The sequence below is a fragment of the Diceros bicornis genome, chromosome 12 (assembly GCF_020826845.1).
Source record: "Diceros bicornis minor isolate mBicDic1 chromosome 12, mDicBic1.mat.cur, whole genome shotgun sequence".
Lineage (NCBI taxonomy): Eukaryota > Metazoa > Chordata > Mammalia > Perissodactyla > Rhinocerotidae > Diceros > Diceros bicornis.
Genome location: NC_080751.1, coordinates 67,748,867 through 67,775,356, shown reverse-complemented (window position 1 = coordinate 67,775,356; position 26,490 = coordinate 67,748,867). Strand labels below are relative to the sequence as shown.

The 26,490-nt window shown below is 49.0% G+C and overlaps 1 protein-coding gene across 1 annotated transcript; it reads left to right on the top strand.

Moving 5' to 3' along the window:
- Nucleotides 1-1,869: 1,869 nt before the first annotated feature.
- TRIB2 (tribbles pseudokinase 2) lies at nucleotides 1,870-26,490 on the top strand. The gene is made up of 3 exons (XM_058551765.1): nucleotides 1,870-3,232; nucleotides 8,013-8,305; nucleotides 24,580-26,490. Exons 1-3 carry the CDS (start codon nucleotides 2,963-2,965, stop codon nucleotides 25,046-25,048), a joined length of 1,032 nt encoding a protein of 343 aa, XP_058407748.1. The 5' UTR covers nucleotides 1,870-2,962; the 3' UTR covers nucleotides 25,049-26,490.

Below are 26,490 nucleotides of genomic sequence, written 5' to 3'. Positions count from 1 at the left end.
CTCCCAAGCCCTAGTTATAAGCACTGTTGGTGGCCGCTGAACAGAGGAGGCGGGCGCCTTTCTCTCTGACCCAGCAGCAGAGACAGGCAGGAGCACGAATGTCTTCATGGGACAAGACTGGCTTAAGGGACTCTGCTCTACAGTCACGGTGACAGCCTGGGGGAATAGGTGAATTCCTCTAGGGCTGGGGACTGAGTCCTAGGCAGGTTTGTGAGGAGTAGGATGGTGAGATGTGCCAGGAGGCATGGGGTGACTTCTTGACCTTTTCAAACTCTGTGGCCCTGTGGTGGCCTGCTGTACAGTCAGTGTCCTCTCTGGCCAACTTCCCAGAAACTCCTTATCACTAGAGTAACTCGGTTGTGGATAATTATAAATTATAAACATGCCCGTGGGGGCATAATTATAAATAGCTCTCCTTTTTACTCAAAAGTATCCTACTGTGGGCCATAATTTATACGGTCCCCTTTCCCTGCATGTAAAAGCTCAGAGGGCTCCAAGAGTCTTAAAATCCCGTTTTCCAGTCCCGTGGCTTTTTTTTTTTCTAAGTGTGTCCCGCGAACCAGATGGCTTCTGATTGACCCCGGTACATTAGGTTAAGGCCTGGAGTTCCAACCCTCCGCCTGAGTTCAAGCCCTTTCCTGGTGCGTTTCTGCCTAAGCCAGAGGACTGGAACCTCCTGAGGAAGTTGAGAATAATTGGGGAGGGGGCGCTATGAGAAGAGGACCCGCGCAGCCAAGCCCTCTGGCTGGGAGCCAGGAGCGCCTTCCTGAGCTCTGGGGGCAGGGGGTTTCACTTGGCCACCAAGGCCCTTTGGACACTGCCCTGGGAGGGGAAGAATTAGCGGTTAACTTTGGTCTGTGTCGAAAGGTGCCTTCAGCTGGTCGGTCTTCTGCTGAAAATACTCAAAGCCTGGGGTGGGGGTGTGAGGGGGCAGGCGGTTGGCAGGAGGACGGTCACACCAACTAAAAGCTAGCGACTGATTTGTTTTTAAATGGGGAGAAGGGTGTTGGAAAAAGATAATGAAACTAATTTTTTCAACTCCATGCGGCACCACTGATGCTAGCACATCCTTCCACAGGATGAGTGAAGCGCCTCGCTCAGCGCAACATCTGAGCAGCGGTGGCCTATGCTCAGGGGATGCCTGGCTTTCTGGGAAAAAGTGCCAGGAAGATGAACTAGGTACGAAGAAGTACACTAGGCACTGCTGGGAGGTGCGTGGGGCAGACGGGTGGGTAGCTGCGGCCCGGTGACTCCCCCCGCTGGCAGCGGGGCGCGCAGTCACAGGCCTGCGGCGGCGCCCCCACCGTCCCTCCCCCCCCCAGCCCCGGGCCGCGGAAGGATATTGCACTTTGTTTACCTCGCCGGGGCTGAGCCAGCAGCGGAGCGGCCAGCGCCCGCGCCCCGGACCGGGAGCTGCAATGGCAGTGGCAGCGGCCCGCGGGCGCCTGGAGCCGCCCGGGGACTGGCAGCGGCGAGGCTGATTGATGGGCGTCCGGCTCAATGAGGGGGGCCCGGGCGGGGGCGGGGCGGGGCTGGCTCTGGGCTGAGCCAGTCGCGGTGCCGCGGGGGGGGGCGGAGGCTCCGTGGAAATGTGTCGGTGACATTGAATGGGGAGACCGAGCGCGAGCGAGGCGCGCGCGCGCACACACGCGCACACACGGCCCCGCTCGCTCCGAGATCCCCGGCCACGTAAGTAACTATTAATACCGCCTCGCCGGGAGATGCGGGCGTGCTGAGCTCGGGGATTGGCCTCGGGCACCGTCGGCCATCCCCTTCAATTTTAAATACACATTCCTCTTACCTCTGGAGGCAGGGGAAGAAAAAAATAAAAGAAGAAGAAGAAAAGCCGTCAATTTTCTCCAAAAGAAATCCCGTCAGGCAATTTGTTTTAGGGTAGGGGGAGACGGAGTGGTTGCAAATTATTCCAAGGCAAGATCCAGTTATCCAGCGGGAAAGGAACGCCGCGGGTTGGCTGGGCTGGGGGCGCATCCTCTTCCAGCACCCGGAGGATCCCCAGAAGCTTGTGCCGGGGAAATCGGAGACCACTGATCTGCCCTCGTCCCTGCCCGCGCTTCTCGCTTTATTAGGAGGACGATCTGGAGCGCGAGCGAGCGGCGACAGCATGAGCCTGTGCTGACCTCCGCCCGGCGGGCCAAGCCCTGGGCTTTGTCGCGGTACCTGCGCCCGGCCCGCGCCGCAACTCTGCCTAGCTTTTGCAGTCTTTTGTTGGCAGCGCTGACCGCTCTAAGTTAAATGCTCCCTTGCTATTTTTTTTTTTTTCGTCTGTTTGTTTAAATTTTGGAGAGCTCTACGGTCTTGGAAAAGCCTCAGACGCCATCTACAGTTAAAACGTAGGTAACTACCCTCTTCGGCACCCCCCCTTCCACGCCCCCCACCCTTTCCACCAAAAAAGGGGGTGCAGCGCGGATTCTGTCTGCCGTGCGGCGCGAGCCGGTAGACCCGTGCTTATTTCCTTTTTCTTTTTGTTTGGTTTCTAACGCGTTGAGACCAAGCCGCCGCCGTGCGCTCCCCGAAGATTGCACAAACTACAGCAGGGCTCCACCGCCCCGTCTGCGATTCGGAAGCCTGCGTGGGGATCGCTTCGGGAGACCGGCGCTGCAGCTCCCCACCTTAGCAATCCGGTTACTCGTCTAGAGCCACGTTGGAAAAAGAGAGAGAAACTAAAAGTGCGGAGATTCTGCAAATCGCTGGCTGCTTTGGGGTAACAAAAGGACACGAGCTGCTGCCGACCGAGTACCCTCGGGGGCTGGCTCGGAGCGGACGAGGTGCCCGGCGGCGCCCATTTGGGGGCTTCTAACTCTTTTTCCAGGTAGCCCCCTTCCCATCCCCTCCTCTCTCGTTCCTTTTTAAAATCCGTGGCACGGAGGCGCCTGCAGCCGCTCTCGCCAGCGACTCATCTCTCCAGCGGGTTTTTTGTTTGTCGAGTGCGATCCCCACACTCATGAACATACACAGGTCTACCCCCATCACAATAGCAAGATATGGGAGATCGCGGAACAAAACCCAGGATTTCGAAGAGTTGTCGTCTATAAGGTCTGCCGAGCCCAGCCAGAGTTTCAGCCCGAACCTCGGCTCTCCGAGCCCGCCGGAGACTCCGAACTTGTCGCATTGCGTTTCTTGCATCGGGAAATACTTATTGTTGGAACCTCTGGAGGGAGACCACGTTTTTCGTGCCGTGCATCTGCACAGTGGAGAGGAGCTGGTGTGCAAGGTAAAAAGGCCCGGGTTTGGTTTTGCTTTTTGTCTTTTAAAAAGATTCCCCGGCCGTTTGGAGGGGGCCAGTGGGGGCGGGAGGTCTCAAGCTTTGGAGTCTGGGGGAGGGAGATTCGCGGGGTAATTATCTATGGCCTCATTAGATGGGTTTATTTATTTATTTGTTCACGTTCGACTTGTTGCGAAGTTTTTAGAGCGTTGCAGACAATGGGGCGGGCTGCGGCGGGGGCGTTTTGGGGAGAGCCCGAGGCGGGGAGGGCGGCGGGACTGCGCGGGGGCCACGGACACGCGTGCTCCCAAGGGCTCGTGCAGCTCTTCTGCGCGACGCGGGGTCCCGCTGCCCAGGGGATCTCTCCCTGTGTCTAGCCCCCTCCCCTTCCGACCTGGAGTAGGGAATCCCCCGCTAATTTTAAGGCTCTGATGACTTGCTTCCTTTCGCAGCCATTGTTCTTAGCAGCGTGCAGGTGTTAAACCTTTGTTCCGAAGGTGCCCTTTCAAAGAGACGCACAAAGGTGTCCCCTCTGGCTGAGCCGAAGGGCCCAGCGCGGGGAAGGAGTTTACAAAGAGCTTTCTTCTGCCTGGAGCCTTGAAAGGAGGGTTGGGAGTGGAAATCAAAGCCGCCGGCGCACCTTTGGGTGTAGGAAATAGTGAATCCTTTGGGTCTTTCTCTCATTTCCAGACTTCCGTGCCTGACCTCCCCCCACCCCCCGCCGCCCTCCCACCCAAACACATACCTTTGCCTATACCGTTTAGAGGCCAGCGTTTGGATCCCCAGGGGGATCGCAGTGCTAATAGAGAGATGGGCATTTAAGTCTCTTTTTTGTCTTTGACTCTGAACAGTGACTGGTTTGTGTGTGTGTGAGTGTGTCCATGTGTCTTTGTGTGCACCCACAGGGCTCCAGACAAGGGGATGAGCAGGGGAATAGCTGCCAAAAAAACCAAAAAATGAATACAGTAGAACATACTGCTACCCAGGAATCGTACGTAGGTCAAGAATTCATTGTGGCTTAATTTTAGATTTGCTCAGCGTTGTTTTCTTCCTGGGGGGGGAAGGGGGAGCAGGAGTGAGGACCCCTGCTGTCTTTGAAATGGGCACTCTGCACAGCTGTCCTACGAATAATGCACCACACTTTTACCATTAACCACAGACTGCTTTGTGGGCTTGCTTTATTTCATTGTAAAAAATAGGTTTTGTGGAGGTCTCCAGTCAGTTTTGCAATTGTTGGGTTCAGACCTCAGGGGAAAATCAGAGACTCGAAGTATTGCTCTCTGCTTGTACTGAACATTTGGTATTTTGCATCTTCTCCAAGTTATTGAGACCCAGAGCAGCTGTGCCCAGTTAACCAAAATTCAGTAGGCTATTCAGAGCCGGATTGAATTCTCAGAAGACCTACAACCTTGCACAATGAGGTAGTCATCCTTTGAAATGAATGAATTCCACAGAGCTGCCACTCTCCTATGAAATATGCACAATCACCCAGCAGTGAGTGTTTTCGCTCCTTTTGCTCAACTTTGGTACAGCATTTTATTATTTTTCAAAGGCTGGAGACGCTCTTAAGTTAAGGGACTCTGCCGCCAAATTCTGCAGGATCGTCTTGCTGTTATTTCTTTGTTTAAAGGCAGAGGTGACTCTGGCCCCTATTCTTTCTCCCTTCAGATTCTTCAAGCCATATTTCACTTTGGGCTGACCTTACAGTGTCATTTGTAGACTTGCTCTCTGGCCTGAAACTGTACTTAATCTGCTGGTTTAGTTATTGCAAAGATTGAATCAGCCCCTCACCAATTACTGTGTGGCTGCAAGTGGATTTAAGTGCAGTATCATTGTTCTGCTTGACAGAGGTCATCCCTTTAAGACACAGCAGCTTCTGTTTTCCTGCCTCTTCACCAGAGGTGATGTGAGTGACTTATGCAAGCGGAGTTGTGTACATCCTAGGAAGCTCCAGGTGGCTTTTTAAGGCTGCTTCTATGAACCACCTTCAGATATATATTATGGACTTTTAGCTTTTTGCAAGGCTCAGTGAAATGTGCACATTGAATCAAGTGCCTTTTGATGCCTTAGAATATAGAGTTCTTGGCTTGTAGCTCTGTGTTGATTGACCCAAGAAAAAAGTCCTTGCAAAAACAGATCAAATGTAAAGATGCCACTTATTATAGAGGACTGCATAGAGAATTCTATTGGAGACTGTTTGGGCGGTGGGGGGAGGGAAATCCGAGGGTCCTTTAACCAAAATAATCAAGCCTGTTTATTGTCTCCATGTGCCTGCTTTAAGCTAGGTAGATGAAGGAAGGGAGCTTCGGGGAGTCTTTAGCTTACTGTTTTCATGGAAATGCTGGTAGCTACTGTGCAGGTTGACATAATTACTATCTTGGCAGAATGGGCACTTTTTTTTTTTTTTGCAAATGCTATTAATGATGGCCTAATCTTACTGCCTTATCTGAACTGTCACATTATATAACTAAGGCTCCAAATTAAACATTTAAAAGAGGCTGGCAACCAGGCTTATGGCTTGATTTTGCACTTGAAAGTGATGGTTTAAATACCAATCCAAGCCCATAAATGCCTGTTATAGCTACTAATAAAAGTTTGGTTCTTACCCATTTGGGAAAACATAAGTACTTGCTTTATTTTTCATCCTCTGTCCACCATCTTGGAATTTGGTCTCTTCTACAAAGGGTATGGCTACGTTTTGAAGCTGCCATGAATATGTTTTTTTTTTTTTTAATTTCTACATCCATTCAGTTTTTCAGCAGTGGGGCAGGATAATAGACTAAAGGTGCTGAGCAAACATCACCTTATATTTTTAAAAAATGCAACTTGGAACAGGAAGTATATTATAAATAATCATCATTCCCTGAGCACTGGCAACAGAGCCTGCAGCCTGGTGCTTCAGAACACATCACCCCTGTTATATAACGCAGAGTGTTTACATTAGCCACTGCAAGGCGTTTATGACTTTCTGTGAAATTTTTGAGGCTTTCCCGATTTCTGCTGCCTGCAGTCTGGGTGTTAAAGCTGACTCAAGCATTTCAGATTCCTAATTGAACAGACCTCTGAGGTCACTGCTGGTAGGTCGTCATTTGGCTGTATCAGGGTGATTTGTGGTCTCTGGAGATGTTGAAGCGTTCATTCTTAAATTCTAGGCTATAGTGGCAGCAGCCGTACTGCTTTCCTGAGATGCCTCATTATGGTTCATTCAGAACGTTCCTTTGCTTCCTCACCCAGGGTTAGTACCAGCCTCCCGAGGTTCTTACTATCCCCGTTTGACTCACAAGTTCTTTGGTTTTTGAAGCTAAGAGTGACTTAGCACATGGATTCTTAAATGGCAGCCTGTGTTCCTGGATGGGTTTCGGAAGGCCTGTGACTCTCTTTAAAACTAATCCGACATTGTGCATGCATTTGAGAATGGGCATTGTCAGCTAAGAGGGGACAGAGCTTTTATCAGATTCTCCTGTGGGATCCGGACCCAAAAAGGTTAACAGTGTTCTAAATCCAGGTCTTCAGTTTATGAGGAGGAGGGGCCCTGCATGCTTTCTCCATCTCATCCAGATTATCGATGGCCGAGCCAGGATTAGAGCCTTGTTTGGGGATTTCTAGGCCGGTGTTTTCCCCATCACACAGCGAAATGATGATCCAGGAGACTGTGTTCTAACTAATGAAAAAGAGATTGAAGAAGCAAAATGATGGCAACCTGGTAACGTGAAGTGTATTGTTGTTAGAGCTTTCCTGGCATTAGCTGCTTTCCAGTGAAGCACCCCACGCCTGCCCCTCGCTCATGCAGGCGCAGAATAGAGTCATCGCGCCCACATCCCCAGGCAGATAGTAAAACCACATTCCAAACCCAGGGATTTGTCTTCCTGATTTAGTGGAGGTCTGGAAATGAATGAGAGCTTTTTCTTTTAACCTCAAAAATTCTCTGTGGTGTTAATTCCTGTTAGGTCTGTTTCAAAAAGGTATTGAGAGTGGATTTTCTTTTTAAACAGCCCCACAATGAGGTGGCATTTCGCCGGCTACTTTTGATTCATAGCAAATCATTGCATAACGGATTCATTGAGCTAGATCTCAGTGGAGAGAAGCGAGAAAGAAGCCAGTGGGCTTCCTATTAGGAAGGACTGTGTCCGGTTCCCAGCTCTGCCACTGGGGGCTTGATTCGACTTGTTCTCCGAGCCTCAATTTCCACATCTGTAAAATGAAGATATTGAATTAGATAACCATTAGGCAAAGTCTAGACATGTAATCTATTAATTGCCAATATGCAGCATAATGCTATACAGCACAGTTGTGTAACTCAAAATATGCTGTATACAATTGGTGTAGTTGTATAGTGTTGATGTACGTTTTTGTTCTATTTTTTTTTTAAAGTAAATAAGATGTTGTCTTTTTGTCTTGGGGTGGGTCACTTTCTTTCCAATTTTGCTTTAGTTCTGTAAAGAGAGACGACTGGGATAAAGAGAAAAAAATAATAAAATTTACCATTTGTGTACTGTATTCCATCTTGCAAAGCACTTTTACCGTTATTTTCTTGTATAATCCTCCCAACAGTGTGAGTCAAATATCATTTGCCCATTTTACACGTGAGGATTTGGAGACTCAGAGAGGTCAAGTGACTTATTGAGTGCCACACAGCTAGCTGGTAGGAGGCAGGACCAGTGTGGTCTGGGCCCAGGTTCAGCACACTTGCTGTCGTCTCAAGAGCCCGTATCTGTGGGAGGTATCTGAATTCTGTGATTTGGTTGTATAGAGGCACCTCTGACTCTTGGTCTTGTTAATCCCGCCCTAGGTGTTTGATATCAGCTGCTACCAGGAGTCTCTGGCCCCATGCTTTTGCCTGTCTGCCCACAGCAACATCAACCAAATCACCGAGATTATCCTGGGGGAGACCAAAGCCTACGTGTTCTTTGAGCGAAGCTATGGGGACATGCATTCCTTCGTCCGAACCTGCAAGAAGCTGAGGGAGGAGGAGGCAGCCAGACTCTTCTACCAGATCGCCTCGGCGGTGGCCCACTGCCACGACGGGGGGCTGGTGCTGCGGGACCTCAAGCTGCGGAAATTCATCTTTAAGGACGAGGAAAGGTGAGTCGCATTCCTGTCCAGACCCGTGACCTCTAACAGGCTGCTCAGGGCAGCTTGCTTGAAAGGTCGGAGCAGACATTTTTTGCTGCTTGTTGTCCAGGGGAGGGGGAGGAAACATGGAAGGACAAGGGAGGTGAATATTGCAGTGTTTTAAGAGTCTTTGGAAAACACATTGCCACTGCTCTAGAGGTGCTATCAAATGCTCAAAGGACAGGTGCCAGGATATTCTGTGACCCCATAATTATTTTTGTTTTGGTGTCGTGAACTCTGAAAGTGCAAGCCTGTGTGGCATTTTCACCGTGATTAAGACAGGATTTTGAAAAGCCTACCTTCAGAACCCTCAGTGCCTGGCATCTGTCATTTGTAATTCATTCATGCATTCACTCATTCCATAGATATTTCCTAAGTATATATGTATGTTAATCACAACTCTCAGTACTGTGAATATCAAGAAGCATTAGCTAGTCAGCTGACCTATAAAGGGAGTGTTACAGGCTCCAAATGAAGGTATGTGCTGGGTCAGTTGGGAACTGGGGGCTGGGATGTCGGTCCTAACTAGGACTTGGAGAGTCAAGAACGTTTTTATGGGAGACGTGATTTTGGAGGCAAGACTTGAAAGATGAATATGTTACGGGCATTGTGGGAAGGACCAGCGTTCCAGGTGAGGAGACTGCCAATGCAAATGCCTGGCAGTGTGAAGCTCTTGGTTATTTTAGGAGACAGCTGGACAGGATGTTGGGCATCTGGGTTCTATTCCTGGTTCTTCCATTAACTCGTTACATTCTATTTAGCAGACCCCACTGGAGCCCTGCTTTCTCCTCCAGCTGACTTTAATTGTAAAAACTCTTTCAAGCCACTTTTTTCTTTTTAAGAATGTGCTTTTTTAGAGGAGTGGAGGCAACTGATTTATATTCATTGCTGACTATTCCAAGAATTGTTCTGGAGTTTCTGCGTGCATGATGTCATGGAATTCTCATGACTGCCTTGGGCATCCTCATCCCCTACTAGGAAAGTGGTTAATGAAGTGGGGGGTCCATTGTCACAAAGCTGTTAAGGACCATCTGATTAGAAGGCTAGCTCACGTCATTCATTCACTCCCTCAGCAAGCATCTGGAGCACCTTTTATGTGTCTGGCACAGATCTCGCTCTCAAACCTTTCTGCCTGCCAGTGAGTTTGCATCTATCCCAGTGGCCTGTGATATTTTTAGGCTGTTGCTTATAGAAGTCTGATGGCATCCAAATGAGAGAGATCTGGTGGTGTGTGCTTTGGTTTTTTCATCTTCATGGTTTGAGCTAATTGGAAGTAAATGTCTGGGAAGCGTTTGGGGATTAGCAAAGGTAAAGGGCCCAGATGGAATAATTGCAAGAGCGTCTATAATCCAGCTGAGTATACAGAGTGCAGAGAGCCACCGGGCTTCCTAGACCCATGGGCATTGGTTGTTGCTCCATATTTTTACCCATAAAGGGGGATCATAGGCATCTGTAGCAGCTGATATCTTGGTCTTTGATCGTGGATGGCTTTTATGTTTATTAACAAACTGAAGGAAGGGGGCTATTCTAAGATGTAGAGTGTGGGGCGATGCTTGCCTTCTCTCTTCTTCAGCTCAGACGCTTCTGCCCTCGGAGCCCAGAGACCAGGTCCTTATCCTGGTTGTGCCTTTAGTACCCTCTGTGACCTTAGATTGGTCCCTTCCCCAGCCTTAAGTTCCTCCTCCTTGTATTGTCCTGGCTCTAAGTTCTCTGAATTATAACATTCAGGGCTGTGCTTCTTTGAATATTCTCATTTGGAAGATAAAGACGTATCCGACCCCCAACAGAATACTGACAAAGGTACCCTCTTTGTTCCTCTGTGTTCCACCTTTCGTGGAGATCTAATAACTGTAACTACAAAAATAAGAGGTAAGATTTGGTAATCTCTGTAAGGTTCTACTATGAGATTATCATTTAACTTCATTCTCTCTACAAATTGGAGAGGTGAGTATTAGCCTGTCCATTCTATAGATGAGGGCTCCGAAGTGCAGCATGGTGAAGTCTCAAAGTTACAGACAGGAAAGAGCAGAAGTAAAGACAAGATCTCTATTAAGTCAGCTCTCGAGAAATCCATTTGCCTGACAGAGAGTGAGGACAGCGAATGCCGTCTCTCACGGGGATCCGAGGTTTAAAGCATCGTTCTTGATTGTGTCTCTTTGGAGAGGAATCTCAGGCATCAGCGAGTGTGTGGTTGGCCCGTCCAGCGATAGCACATGCGTGGTAAATACATAATTGTGAAGTGAGTCAGAGTAGGGTGGACATCTGCAGGTCGCAGAACATGGGGGCAGAAGTGGACTCTGGAGGGTCCATGCTTCAATCCTCTCATTTTGCTGCCAGGAAGCAGATCCCCAGAGGTGAGGCTGCTTACCCAATACCCACAGTTGGCTGGAAGCAAATAAGGGGCTGAGTCAGACCTCACATTCGCTGTTGAGGGCTTTTTCTCCAGGCCGAGCCTGTCCTTCATGAGAAGATGGGTAAGAGTGCCCAGGAGCACGTCGTGGCAAAGCCAAAATCCTTGATATCCCAGGGCCTAGGGAAGACATTCCGAGATGTGAGAAGCTTCCAGCATGAGGACCGTGGGTCTCTGGCGTTCAGTCTGGAGCTATGTTTTACTTTTACAAAAGAGCATGACCCTTTCTAGAAAGAACTAGAAAGAAGTATCCCATGTGAGTGTGGAACCAGAACAGTTCACTGGAGCAAACATATCAAAGCTAAGTCCTTTTCCATTTTAAGGAGGATTTTCTGTCTGGAAAAGAAAACATAAGTAGTAGGGAGCTGGTCATCATCCATCCCCGGCAGGTCTGAGAGCACCTGAGTCCGTGCCTCCCTGCTGTCCCGAGAGACCATGAAGGAGGTGGATAACCCCCATCTGATTGGTGAGGTGACAGCCACACAAGAGTTAAGTGACCTTGCTCAAGGTCACCCAGCTAGTCTGCGGGTGGCGCTAGCCTGGAAACTCTATCATTTCACTCCAGAGCTCTTTCTTTGCCCTGTACCACGCTGAGGTCCCAGTGGACTTGCTGTTCTGAACATGACAAGTGTCTCTGTCTGGGCAGCTCTGAGAAGGTCGCTTCCATTTTCAAGGACATTCTAAATGTTCTCATCAGTAGCTGATAGGGACTTTTTTTTTCACCCGACTATCAACTTTTTCTAAAAGGGGAATAGTGCCTAGTAGCCTTTTTTCTTCTTGTTGTTGTTTTGGTTTTTAACCTCTTGATTTCTGAGTGTGAGACTGGTTTTGTCACTCAACACATTTCTGCCTCTGTGTTTCCAGCAGCCCCTGAGTTCACGGTGGAGTCTCTCTTTGTTGTTCTGCGCAGTGGCCTGGATGGAGCACCTTGCTGGTGTTTCCTGAGGGGACCAGGAGTCAGGGTCCCTGGGATCTCACTCGGGCCATGCTGCTGGCAGCCCTCACCTTCAATCCTAATCAATAGGTATTTCAATAGGACTAAAGCTTCCTCCTCTCCTGACATCACTGAAAGTGTGAAGAAACGATGGATTGAATTTGAAAGGCTTTTGAAAGTTAAAGCTTGGAGTCTGTGTCTGTTTTCTGACCCTTTATGCATTGGTCCTATGGGGGAAAAACAGAGGAGACTTTGAGAAGTAGTACGCCTTTATTAAGCTTCAGATCACCTCTTTGAACATCAGTCTTCTCTGTCTCCAGGATGTGCTTCTTGTTCCTTGACAATCTTAAAAGTGGTTGAAGGGGAAAGTATTACGCAGTGAAATTGGCTGAGCCCCACCTGGTTCAGAATGAGACCTGCCTGTGGACTGACTCCTTATGCACAGATTTGCAGTTCAGGACCATCTGTAGCTCCGAGTCCATGGCCATCCATGAAAGCATTCTGAGTGGAAGTGTCAGCGCCCTAAGTCATTTCCCACAAGTAGCTTTGCAGACACTCTACACAGATGACACTCAGCCTTACGTTAGACCCAACGCCAGTGTGCCTTCTGCCTCTGTGTTGGATTAGAAGCACCTCAGATTCTCCTGCTTCTGTTTCCTCTCTTTAATTTTTATTTAGATTCTAGATTCAAATTCTGGTTCTACCATCCATTAGCTACCTGATCCTGGATAAGCCACTTAATGCTTCTGAGCTGCAGTTTCCTCAAAGCAGGAATAATAATTGCATCCCTGTAGGGTGGTTGTGAAAGTTAAATGAGATGCTTCTGTGACTCATGGGGCAGGGCAGGCATTCATTAACTGACAGCTGGTCGTAGAGTCATTGATAAAACAGTACCATTACTGGTGAGCAGTTCCCAGGGCTCTGTAAATTCATGGAGAATGTGGTCCATCTCTTTGGCAGCCATTTCCATGAAGAGTGGAGCCCTTGCGATGTAAGAGATTTAAGCCACATCCTCTTCTCTCTTTTGTTTAATTATAATTACCGAATCAGTGTTAGCAGGGCAACTGACAGGTCAAGTGCATGTGGTGTGGAACCAGCGGCTCAGAAAGGCCAGAAGGTTGACAAGATATACACAAGGGATCCCACCCCACTGAGCCTGGATCGGCCACTGTGTTTCTGCCCTGTGCTGCTGCTTCTCCTCCGTTCCTTGGGCTGTTTTTTGTAGGGCAGAGCCTCAGTTCTTTTGTTTGCGTTTTGAGGAAGTTAAACCCGCACGCTGATTGAACTCGCCCTGGACACACCCTTTGCATCCACAGTTCCTGTAGTAAAATCTGAGATGCTCTGTGCGAGTAGGAGGGGCCCCCTGTGGGTTGGGGCCCTGAATCTGATAGTAGGCAGTGGCCAAATCCCCAAAGGGCGTGCCCATGTCCTCCATCCTCCCTCGCCCTGCTGTGGTACTAGAGGGATCTTCCTGGTCAGCCCGTTCTTTGAGGTCCATGTTTTAGTCTGAGCCTCTAAGGGAAGGCCTGCTCTCGGGAGAAGGCCGTTTATTCCCCTGTAGAGTCCGAGTCGATGTCTGGATTCCAGTTCCTGCTCCTGCGCTTAATAGTAAACTTGACCTTGACAATTACCTAACCTCTTCTGCCCAGATTACATCTGTGAAGTGGAGATAACAAGAAGACTTTCTTCATGGAATTAAATGAATTAATGCAGGTGAACCCAATCCTTGGCACACGCTGTCCTTCACCTCCTCTGCACTTAGTGTCTGGCGCTCTGGGTGACACGGAGCCAGCTCGCTGACTCAGGATGTGAAGAGCACTTTAAGCTGGTGCAACCTTGGGCTGCAGTCGGGGCTGCCTAAAGAAAGTGGGTGGGCCATTGTTCCTACAGCACTCCCTGTTTCGCCAGCCTAATTTCTCTTCTCCCTGGGGACAAGGCTTCTTGCCACCTCCGACTCCCCGCCCCCAGTCGCAGTTCACTATTGATATTTCATTGCACAGAAATACCCCATGTGAACTGAGAAACACGCCTCTGTACGTGTTTCTTCTTTGCTTAGAAGATCTTTATCTCTTGACGTCACCGGTTTCATTTCCTCTGCTGTGTGGAAGCCAGTCAGGGCCTGCTCCTGCAGGAGGGAAGCTGGGACCCTTTGTAGGAACCCAGAGGCCATGGGGCCTTCATTGTAACAAATGCCATCTGCGCAGGCACCAGACCTGTGCTTCTGGTCGGGGAGGCCTCTTCCCTCCCACGCCAGCCAAGCGTAGCGCTCTCGTTCTCAGGTGCTAGCCTCTAGTTTGGCTCTTCCTTTAGATCTTCAGGGTGTTTCCGCCTCTGTTGAAGCTTCAGTATCTAACAAAGTGCAGAGGGCAGGTAAGGGAGCCCTGGAGGCCAGACGCTGCTTTCCTTCATTAATAGTGATTTACATTATCTTAAGTTGTAGACTCACTGTATTTTAGGGAAATACCTTACCTTTTTGCTTTGAAGGAGACAGAGCTCCTGGAATCCCCTTGTTACTGTTGACTGCTGTTATGTACCTCAGGCACTGCCAACCTTTGGGGAAGGCTCACCTTCCCCCCTTTCTCCCCAGGATGGGTAAGTGCCCCCCCCGCCATAGCACCCACCCTCGCCTCTGTCACAGTGTGTCTCCCCTCTATTCTAATTGCCCGTGTGTGCGTCTCGAGGCTGACGTCATTTCCTGCTGGACTGGGGGCTTCTTGGGGACAGAGGCTGTCTCTCATGTTCATTGCTCCTGGAACATGGTGGGCATAGAATGAGTGAAAATCTCTCTTCTTGATTGGGAGCAGCTCAGATTGGATTCTAATGATGGAATGAGAGAAATGGGGATAAGTACAGATCATTAGCATCTAGCTCATTGCCCAGAATGGGAGCCTGAAAGGCTAAAACGTATGATTCTCCCCTGAAGACACCTTTTCAAAGAGAACTATCTTCAAACTTCCACATCAAATGGGAAATTAACCCATCATTCCCATACTGATTTAATGATTTATGCAAAAGTGACATTTATTTAAGGTACTGTTATCAATATCGGGGGTGGGATGTAATTTCATTTATGAAAGGCTTCTCCAATTACAGTGAGAGAGGAGAGCTTCCTCAGGGTTCTGTGCTTAGAAATAGACTCGATAGTAGGTATTCCTCAGCAGGATTTCTGGCCAAGATGGTTACTGTTTACATTTAATAAATTAGCTGATGGGCTGGACTGGGGCCCCCGACAAACGGAGCTGAGGGCACAGCACGAGATTTTTGATTCCTCTATTTGGCCGTTTGACCTTGGCCTGCCTTCTCGGATGTGGGTTGGAGGTAATGAACTGAAATATCCAGCACAGGGCCTGGCGCACTGCAGGGACTTCAAAAGACGGCTGTCGTGACTGCTCTCGGTCATCATCTGAAGGCTCTGAGCCTCATAACCCAACAGCCTGGAGATCCATGTATTCGCTCAACACATATTTATTGAGCACTTATCACGTACTGGGCACTATTCTGGGTGCTACAGTTATTGCAGTGCCAGATGAGACTCCAGCTGTGCCCTCGTGGGACTTACATTTTAGTGAGTCCAAATCATACCAGGCCCTGTTCTAACTACAACACTTTAACTAATTTAATTCTAATTAAATACTATATTTAAATTAAGCAATTTAAACCCGATAAGAAAGTTAAGTTATCACCGTTTTACAGATGAGGCAATTGAGGCTTAGGGTCTTGCAGCTCATCAGTGGCAGACCTGGGGTTTGTACCCCAGGATTAACATTGCAATTCCTAAGCAGAATCATGCCTAAATGCCCTAAACTCTAGAAGCGTGTTGGAGCTAGGGACATCTTAGACATGGGAGTCACACTGTCTTGCAAACATTTACTAAGCACCTACTATGCACTATGCACAGTGCTAGCTATCGAGGGTGCAAGAATCAATACTGGAGAGTCCTTGCCTAATGGAAGACACAGGGTAGTGGTTATTTACATATAACAGAGGAAGGGTGTGGGTTAGAGAGCAATCTGGGGGCAGGAAGAGAATATTCCAACAGTGAGGTGGGTGTAGAGAGTGATTGCATCAGGGTGGAGATGGGATCCTTCAGGCGGTTGGTCTGAGTGATGTAGGGGGAAGGGGTGGGGGTCCAGAAAGTTTGAGCAAAAGCCAAGAGTGAGCTGTGGGTAGGGAGGGACGTGCTGCCGGAGGGCACCGTGGGGGCACAGAGATGAGGTTGAAGAAGAAAGCAGGGGTCTAGGGCCTTGGATATGTGCCCATGACCTTGAACTTGACCTGAAATCCAGGAGGAGGCATTGAAGCTGTCTTCTAGACAGGGCAGGGACTGAGCCACTTGTGATTCTGGAAGTGTGTGTGAAGGAGGGACTGGGGATGGGCATCAGCTTCAGGATGCTGAGGCTGAACCAGAAGCGAGGCAGTGGGATTTGGGGGGGGCAGGTAAGAGGGGGACTTAAACCCAAACCTTTTATCTTTACAGATAAAGAAATTGGGAGGAAAGGTCCTTCCCCAGAGTCCTATACTGTGTTAATGGCATGGTGGAGAGCAGAGCCCAGGTTTTCTGACTCCCTAAACTTGTTCAGTATGTGTCTGGGCCATCTGGGGGGAGCCCCAGTTCTGACTCTCTGCAAAGTGCAGCATCCCTGTCTGGCCCAGTGTGTGGACTGACTGCTCACAGTGCTCCCTGGGTTGGTGAGGTCAGAGAGACTGACCTGAGCCCTGCTCCCACCCACCACTGGGGCATGGATAGGAATGTTCTGGATCCTGAATTGGCCTAAGCAGCGAGGCAGGAGCAGCACCTTGGGGTGCTGGGAGGATCAGGGCTGGATCGAGCCTTGAGCAGTAGATTGCCTGCACAGGCTTTTCTGAGAGGCCGAATTGATGGATGATTGATTTGGGGTCGGGGGATCCTTTGGGAGCCAGGTCTAAATGCAGGGGAGCAAGAAGTGAATGGAGAATTGATGAGGAGTCGGAGCTGCATCGTCTTTCTGGGGTTTCCCTGTCTGTTCCTATGGAGACGGCAGGCTGCACTGTGTGGTGTCTTTCTGCAATGGGAAGGCGAGTTGGGGGTAGAATGGCTTCCCTGTCCTCCCCGTGGCCGTGATGAGTCAGGGCACGAATGTGTAGAGGCTGTGCAGGCTTTCCCATCGCAGCTGGGCACATCGAGTAACCTTTCCTAGCAAGTTACTTCATCTTTCTAAGCTGCAGTGTTCTTGTACATGCAGACCAGTGCGGGAGCCCCCACCTCCCACACTGGGTGGTGGTGTAAGGTAGTGAGAGGGTGTACCACCTTGTCGAACTAACCAGCCCCTCCTCTGTGTCCCCCTCCCTATCGACTCTTCTCACCCTGCCCTGAAACGTTTCACTTACTGGTTTACCTGCTGCCCTCCCTGCTCATTTGTGAGCAATTTGACCTAGGTGTTGGGTCTGTTCACTGAATCTACAGGACCTGGTGCAATGGTGGCTCTCAGAGGTGACTGCTAGAAAGATCTATGCACATAGGAAACAGAGAATTAAAGGAGTGACAATTTATTTGGCAGAGGTCAGTGGTCTGTGGCGTCCCAGAGGTGGCTGCCAGGTCAGGGGTCCCAGATGGGACCCTTGCTTGCACCACTGGACTGGCAGCCAAGGGTAGCTTCGCAGTGGAGCAGAGCAAGGCCAGACCTGGCTGCAGCTGACCTTTCTCACTTGACCCTAGGCCTGCTTGGACCCACCCCACAGAATGGCCTTCAGTGACTTCTCTGGATTCCACTGACCTTAGGCCACCGGACTTCCCGTCCTGGCCAGGCCCACTTCGTCTGGCTGAACTCCCAGCCTGGCCCCACCCTGGCCCACCCTGTCCTGATCTCTTCCTGCCCAGATCCCAGGGCGATGTTTAAAGGTTTAAAAGCAAAGCTTGCTTTGCTTGAGTAGGCCATTTTTGATACTTTGGATGGAGCACTCTATTTGGAGGTTGACTTGCTAGCTGACTTTGGACAAGTCACAGCCACTCCCGGTACCTCAGTTTCTTCATCCCGTAAATGGGCAGGTCCAGCCACCTCTATCCACCTCATGAGCTACAGCAATTAGATCATATATGTGATGGTTTGGTGTGTGATCTAGTGCTGAATAAACCTGGGGCCATATTTGTCTGCATAAACCTAGGGTTTCCCTTTAAAACTGTCTCTTTCAGTAAGTCTGTGATGTTGCTGCCAGGATGTTTTTCAAGAGGGTGCTACTGTCAGAATCATCCTGATGTGGATTCCAGCTCAATTGTTTTTAGTTACCCTATTTATGACCTAGGACATTTAATTCTCTGAGTCTCCGTTTCCTGATTTGTTAGGAAGTGTGCACCTCTCATAAATATGTGGCTTTCAGTTTTGTTATGAGAAATAGAGATGTAGACTAAAAATCCCAGCCTCTAGTAGATGCTTAATTCATGGTTGGTATTGTTATTGTTACTCTAATTGTTATTATTATGATTATGAGGATGTCATATAGGAAGTGTTGCAATCTTTATAGCTTAAGAATTAAAAAAACTTAAAATCGGGAATTTTGAAGCTAGAAGAGCCCTTTTCAGGCCATGTAGCCATTTGTTGTCTTTTTACAGAAGGGAAACTGAGGCTGAAAAAGCCTGTGGTCACACTGCCCCTTCAACTTAGTGGCCCACAGGGAGCCACTCAAGCCAAAGGTGGGTGGGACATCGGGGCTTTCAAAGCCAGCACAGCTCCACAGAGGCAGCGAGTGGAACTGCATCCTGCTGGTTCTGGCTTCCTCGCCTGGCTCGGGATCCGATGACACGAGGCCTGGCACTGGGCTGGGCCGGCACCGAGGACACAGGCTGCCCCCGTGTAGCCTTGTTCATTCACAGGTCGAGAGCAAAGCAGGCTGTTCCCTGCCTCTGCCAGGGACGGCTTGCAAAATGCACGCAGGGATGCAGCTTCTCCGCCAAATTAATCCTGCCCTGGGCTCGTGTCTCTTTCCTCTGAGAAGCTGCAGGAGATAACCACTGTCATTTACAGCTTTTTGGTGACAAAAATCTCCACGACCTCCTTGTCGCTTTTGGGAATCTCTATTCTTCATGGACCATCCTAGACCTGCCACCTCCACAAAGCCCATCCTGATTACCTTAGTCAGCACTGAATAAAGTGAGTAGGAGTTAGCTGGACACATATTTGGGGAAGAACATTCCAGGCCGGGGGAAAAAATTGCAAAGGGCCCGGGGAGGAACATGGGCACAGAATTCACGTCCACTTGGATCTGGATCTGCCTGAGATCCGCCTGTCTTCCCCGCTGGGCTCCAGGGTTGAGAGTGGGGCCTTATCATCATCATAAGATCCGTGCGAGTTGCCACCAGTTTTTGCACATCTATTATGCTGGGCTCTTCCACAGATACCATATTTGCATTGTTTCATTTAATCCTTACAAAACCCAGAAGGTGCGTGTTACTTGTCACTCCTGTCTCCCCAGTGCCTAGTTGAAGTGCCCAAATGATTAGTGGGACATTTGAATAACTAGGACCACTGATGCTCCTGTTAATTTTTATGAAAATTTGATTCCTTTGTCTGGAAACTCATAATCCCCAGAGTGTTGAGGGGACATCAGAAGTTGGAAGCCTGTTCGTTTATGTCCCCCTGTTCTGACATGTGGGGGTGCTCTGCCAGGCACTCCTACACGCACTCTTGAGAGGAGTGCAGTGGCCCCCATTCCCCGAGGGGAAGCCAAGCCCCAGAGACCTTCCGAGGGTCCCTGCAGTTGTGTAGCGAGTCTGCGGGGACTGGAGTCCCCGACGTGTATGCACCCTGCAAGGTCCTTGTGTAAGGACGTAATCCAGACTGCCTGCCTCGACCCTTGCCTAGAAGTGATGTAAACAAGTTCAGGATGTTCCCAGAAGCCGGCGAGGTCAGAAGAATGCCTGCGAGCTCTGCGTTTCCTCCCCATCTTTTTCTGGGCTTCTCTTTCCCTTCTCCTCTCCCTTGCCTGGGATGCTTGTGCCCCTGTATGGAAGGAGCGGGCTCCTGAGCCAAAGGCCAGCTCTCCCTGCCACTGGGCACGTGTGCCGCCCACTCTGACGGAGAGGTGTTGACTGAGCCATCCTGGGTGTGGTTTCCTCCTCAGGTGCTTGGGTGGGGGCAGGCCTGAGGGAAAGGCCAGAGAAAGGTGAGCGTTCAGCCCCCACCCAGCCTCACTAACGCCGAGCTTACGTACCCTCTGTGAGCATTAGGCTCAGCGTCCACATAAAGGAATGGTCATTCCTGCCTTGGAAGTAGATTTTATGACCTTTAAAGAGGAAATATATGTAAACACCTAGCATACGTTTAGGTCCATGGATGATGTTTGATATTTGGTACTTAGCAATTTTCAGAGCCAGAAAATTTCAACACTCTGGTTTCAGCACTCTGAACTGGCCTGGTTTCTGTGTCGCTGCCCTATTACCGCACACACTGAACCAGATGTGACCAGCAGATGCAGACCTCCCCCACCGAGATCCCAGCTTCTGGAGGGAGGAGGATGAAGCAGCAGATGGGTGAGCTCTGGGGCAGCCGAACTGCAGCACGTGGAGTGGTCTTTTTATTTCAGTCTCCAATTCATTAGGTATTTGCAAAGCTGCTGAGTCCTGGTCTTGAGGTCTTGAGGTGGGGGAGGAGAGAGGTGAACTCCAGTGAGGGGGTTAAGTGACAAGGTAGAGCCCTTAGCCATTTTCTTTTCTTGCTTTTTTTTTTTTTTGAGGAAGATTGGTCCTGAGCTAACATCTATTGCCCATCTTCCTCTTTGTTTTCCTTTTTCTCCCCAAAGCCCCAGTACATAGTTGTATATCATAGTCGTAGAGTTGTAGGTCTTCTCTGTGGGACGCCGCCTCAGCATGGCTTGATGAACGATGAGTAGGTCTGCGCCCAGGATCTGAAGGGGCGAACCCCAGGCCGCTGAAGCAGAACATGCAAACTTAACCGCTACACCACCAGGCCAGCCTCCTTTACCCATTTTCTAAGGCCCTTTTCCACGGCCTGGAGAAGGCTTCCAGGAAGAGGCGGCCTGGAGAAGGCTTCCAGGAAGAGGCGTTAGGTGGCAAGTAGGGTCACTGCTGCCTGGAGGTGGAAGGGTGGGATGTAACCGGGTGAAAGAGAGAGTCAGAATCTAGGGTTGTGGCTTGGAAGGGATAAGAATGAAAAAGGGCTTTAGATTTGGCTTAGCATGAAGAGCTTGAGGTGGTGAAGTCTGTCCCCTGAAGGGGCTGGATCACATCTGCCTCCTGCCCTCTGCCCTCTGCCCTCACCCAACAGGTGCCTGAGGCATTATAACTTACAAAGCCTGTCCTCCATAGATCTTCACTGACCTCCACTTGATCCTGGCCAGGTAGGCAGACGAGGGGCCCTTGTTCCTTTGCAGGTGAGCACACTGAAGCTCCGAGGGGTTAAAAGTGTGACTGTGCTTTTGCTCTTGGATTGAGTGTCTGCTTGGTGCCGGGGACTGGTCCAAGTGCTGGAGATAGGGCAGCAAACACTGGTGTGTTCTTAACATACAGAGTGGCCTCAGCCACCTGCTCACGAGCTCCTGGAGGTGAGGAATGAGGCGATCACCATGAAATGACCACCGGAATGATACATAGAGTAAAAATGCACAACTGTAGAAATATACATGTGTGGTATTCCAGGTGGTAATAAGGGGGTAGTGAGTACTGGGGGTGGAGGTGCTGCTTTATATAGGATAGTCAGGCAAGGCCTCTTTAATGTAGTTCATTTGAGCAGAGACCTGAAAAAAGTGAGCTCTGTACGGATCTGGGGGAAGAACATTGCAGGTAGGGGGCCGGGGGGACCATGTGCAAAGGCCCCAGGAAGCACTGTAGTCAGTCAGTGTATCTGAGGAACAGTGAAGAAGCTAGAATGGAGGGACGGAGTGTGGCTGAAGACGTGGCTGTGAGGCCGTGGTGGTCCCCCTGCAGCCACGATGGAGATGTCAGCCCCTGCTTAGATGAGCTGAGACACCACTGGAAGGTTTTGCAGAGGAACCCAGCCCCAAACCTGAATCCTCTGATTCCAGGTCTCGTACCCTTTCACTGGATCCGTCCCTGTCACACCGATGGGAGGGCTCATTCTTTTTATTGTTCCGCTGCTGTAATTATTACCATAGCTACTCCACTACCAAGACAGTGAACTTGGAGATGAGGAGTCTGGCTGGCTCCTGAAGCTAGGCAGGAGCTGCTGCTGTGGGGGACAGAGGAAGCCGTTGAGAGAACCCTCTTGTGCCTGCGGTTTGCCCCTCCCCTCCGCCCTGTGGGTTTCACCGCCTTTCCTCCAATCTCGGAACATCTAGCGAGGCTGGTGTGGGTCGGCTCCACCTGCCACCTAAGATTAGAAAAAGCAAAAGGAAGAAAGAGATTTGTTTTTAATCAGCTCAATTCCAGATTAACACATCTAGACCCTTCCTATTTTTATAGATCACTAGCTCTAGGGGGAGGAAAAGAACGTGTATACTATGGATTATAGCAGAATATGGGTGAACAAATGAAAAAGACGTGTTGCTATATATTACAGAATCCCAGAATGTTAAAACTGGCAGAGAATTTAAGACTGTCTCATCCAGATGGATGCATAACAGTGTGAATGTTCTTAATGCTGCTGAACGGTACACTTAAAAATGGTTCAGATAGTATATTTTATCTTAGGTATACTTGACCACACACAAAACATTAAAATTAAAAAGAAAAAAAAGACTGCCTTGTTCAACACTCCTCTTTAAGGCTGAGAAACTGAGAAGTTGAGTGACTCACCCACAGCCACACAGCAGGTGAGAGATGTAGTCTGGCCTGGAAACAGCTCTCCTAGCTCCCAGGCCAGCACCTTTTCCAGTGACCACAATCATTTCTTGCTCATTGATGGAAATGAGTACAAGGAAGTTGTTACTTCTTGGTCTTTGGAACTCCTGATATCCAATCATGAGATCTTAGAATCAATGGAAGATTTCATCAGACCTTTTGCTATAGAGAGCTCCTAGCCACTCTCCTTTGATTGATTGGAGCCTCACCTCCCTTCTGTAGCTCTCTGAGTAGCTGTGGTGATTGCCCCAAAAGGCTGGGACCTGCAGTTGGAAGGAGGAAGAGAAACAGCGGTAAATGGACCTGAGTCATAAGCTGTGACTTGGGCTAAAGCCTCACTGTGGATTTCCCAGCACTTTCCTCTTGCCCGCTTGTTCAAGTCACAACACCTTGGGGCCATCGGGGTGGATGCGTTGATGTGCACTTTTGAGATGAAGGAACCAACCGATGGATGGTTCGGTTGGTTGGTGGATGATAGGGACCTTGTTGGTGCCCTCCACGAGGTCCTAACCCTCAAGCCCCTGCTCCCTGTCCTGTGTCACCTTCATGGCAAGCCTTCATCAGTGTGATAGAATGGGATTAACTGAGTTTATGGGGCCTGAGAATGACTGGAACTCTGCAGTGGGAGTGTTCTGGCTGGGAGAATAGGAGGAGGGTTTCAGTTTTAAGCACTGAATGGTAGTAATTCCCAACTTTCCACCCAAAGAATGGCAGGGCAGGGAAACAGGAATTCTCAGGGGGCCCCTGGGCTAAGGAGAGAAACTGGGCCAGGAGCTTTGGGTGCTGGGTGGGGACAGCCGTCAGTCTAGATCAAGTCACTTCATGTCCTGGTCCTCAACTCTGTTTACTGGAAATTAGGTATAGTTAATGGTAAGAATTCAACTCATTTCCAAAATTATTTACTGAGCGCCTACTTTATTTTATACCCAATGATGATATCATTCCTACCCTGTAAAAGTGAGTGCTAGGTTCCAGGGACTCAGAGTTTAATGTGGGATTCTTCCACCTCTGTTCTTCCCAGCGCACCCAGGAAAGTCCTACATTCCCATCAGACAGCTCAGTGGTCCTTAAATGGCAGGAAGTTGGGGACAAGGTGATGAGTTTGAGAAGGATCTTGGCCTCAGGCTATTATTCATTCACACACACCCCCACGCACACACACATACACATACACACACACACGTGAGAAATCAGAATCACAGATATGGTGGCACAGGTAGAGGATACAGGTAACCTAAGTCAGATAAGTAGCAGGTCAAGGATTAGGTCCTGGGAGGGTGATGGGCATGATAGGAGGCAACTTCAACAGAAAATCTTGGAAAGAAGATGGGCTTGCTATGAGGATGTCGGCTTTGGAAGGACTAGGTAATGGGAAATTCGCTCCTGCTTGAACATTCCCTGGCTCTGCCTCTGTCCTAACCAGAGGCTCCTTGATACAGTGGAAGGAGCAACACAGTTGACTTAGGAAGAAGTGGGGTCAAGTCTTCTGTCTGTCCTAGCTAAAAGGCTTAGAGCAAGTTACTCAAACTCTCTGAGCCTGGGTGTTCTTGTCTGTAAGATGGGATAGTAAAATCCTCCATGTCTAATAAAAGCAGTGTTGTGAAACCAAAATACAGTTGAGTCATGTGAAAGGTCCTTGCAGCCTATGTTCTATCATGTTATCCAGAAGTTTGCCAGAAGCTGTGGGCAGAGCTTCTGTGAGCCTCCCAGTTGGTTGGATCTGCGTTAAAATCCCATGAATCGCTATCATTACTCAGAAGTGACTTTGAGAAAATTACTTAGTCTCTTATTCCCTTCCTCCTAAGACAGGGGGTGATAATTCTGTTATTTATGATCTGTTTACTTGCTGAAAGCTTGAGTTCCCCAGTGGATCGTAAGCTTCATGCAAAGTTCTTGTTAGTCCTGTTCACTCCTGGGTCCCCAGCTCTGGAATAGCGTCTAGAACCTAGAAGGTGCTCAGTCAGTAATGGTTAGTTGGTCGAGTGAACGAATGAATCAGTGAATGAGTGAGGAGTTGTTGGAAACATCATAGCAGGAGCTGTGATACAGTGATGGGATTCCTGTGTCTCAGAGCACCCTTAGGAGCTCATGTCTTCTTCCCTTCCTTGCAGGACTCGGGTCAAGCTGGAAAGCTTGGAAGATGCCTACATTCTGCGGGGAGATGATGACTCCCTCTCCGACAAGCACGGCTGCCCGGCCTACGTGAGCCCAGAGATCTTGAACACCAGTGGCAGCTACTCTGGCAAAGCGGCCGACGTGTGGAGCCTGGGAGTGATGCTGTACACCATGTTGGTAGGGCGGTACCCTTTCCATGACATTGAGCCCAGTTCCCTCTTCAGCAAGATCCGGCGTGGCCAGTTCAACATTCCAGAGACTCTGTCGCCCAAGGCCAAGTGCCTCATCCGAAGCATCCTGCGGCGGGAGCCCTCAGAGCGGCTGACCTCGCAGGAAATTCTGGACCATCCTTGGTTTTCTACAGATTTTAGTGTCTCGAATTCAGGATATGGTGCTAAGGAGGTGTCTGATCAGCTGGTGCCGGATGTCAACATGGAAGAGAACTTGGACCCTTTCTTTAACTGAGCTCACGCCCCACCGAGACTTAGCAGGTACCAGGAGCGAGAGAGGGCAACGGAAAGGACTTCTTCCCAGGAACACGTATCGCCTGACTTGGTAGCAAGGAGGACACTGACACTCACAAGTTTGTTGATTCAAAGAAGGAAAACCTTCAAGGAGCTGACTGAACATGTAGCATGGGGGCAAGAGATGTGAGATGGGGGTTGGGCTCTGGGGTTGGGTCAGATGGCCGGGAGCCCCCTGGGGCTTCTCTTCCCTGACGTAGCCCCCGAAGCCCACCCCTGTCAGTCGAGCTGCTTCCGCCTACCCCACTTTTCATTTTGTTCAAAAACTAGTTGTAGATCCTGACAGAATCAAAACCTCTGCCTCAAACACACATCTTGGCATCGCACTGTTAGCATTTACTTCTTGTCATGATTCAGGGAAGGTACAATTGGCCAAGGATTTTTTTTTTTTCTTTTTAAACAAGCCAACCACCTAGCTGATCATTAATGGGATTCACTTAAAAAAAATTCGGTGCACACAGACTGACATGAAACCTGGGTGCTAAACTAAAAGAAAATAAAAGTCCAGTTTGTGTCTCTTAATCATACTCTTCAACTCATTTCTTCTAAATCAACTCTTTAATCTCCTGGTCAGGAAATGACATGTTAATGCTTTGCTCCCTGAAGGGGAAAAAAAATCTGTCCTTTAACAAGCTATTCTGTTTTGTGTCCATTGGTTTGTGGCAGGAAGCTATTAGAAGTCAGACTTCCAGATGCATTACTGCTATCATAGTTTAAAGGAAAAAAAGAAGAAAGGAAAAGAGAAATTCAACTCAACTTTTTCTTTTGAACAATGAGGGTTGCATGACAGGCATTCCTCTGCTGAGATGGTAGCAGTGGTGTAAGATAGTGGGAAGCTCTTGGAGTCTGAAGCTTTGCAACACTCTGATCTCAACTCAACATTTGTCTTTGTTTTATTGGAAACTAGTGAAACAAAGCAGGTTGTCCCACGTGTATAAAATACAGGGCAGCTATTTAGTTTTCTTTACAAAGAATGATCCTTTTGGCTTGGAAGGCCCTCTGGTTTGGACAAAAACCCTCAGTAGAGGCAAGTGGGAAGGAAAATAAGCTGAAAACTAGGTTGATATAAATAAAAACAGCTCTCTATCCCAATACGCACCTTTGTATTGTCAAGAACTCTTCTATTTATTAAGGAAAATGTCACATTGTGATGTATTAAGCCAGTAGTTCAATTACGGGTTGACTTGGGATGACATGTTACATGCTGTAGTTAACATTTATATATTTTTTTCCTGTTTGAGTATCTCTGTCCCTGAAATAACCTCTTATTTGGCTTTTCTAGATAGCTTTATTTGATTTCGCGTGGCAAATGTTTTTTATGACGGCTTTTCTATGGCTGTATGATACAGAACTCTTTTGGCATAAATATTTGTGTTTCTAGTA

Bases quoted from the DNA above. Each gene is read 5' to 3' on its own strand.
- TRIB2 (XM_058551765.1), top strand. From the start codon at position 2,963: ATGAACATACACAGGTCTACCCCCATCACAATAGCAAGATATGGGAGA. The intron at 3,233-8,012 runs GTAAAAAGGCCC...ATCCCGCCCTAG, and splicing joins GAGAGGAGCTGGTGTGCAAG to GTGTTTGATATCAGCTGCTA. The intron at 8,306-24,579 runs GTGAGTCGCATT...CCTTCCTTGCAG, and splicing joins ATCTTTAAGGACGAGGAAAG to GACTCGGGTCAAGCTGGAAA.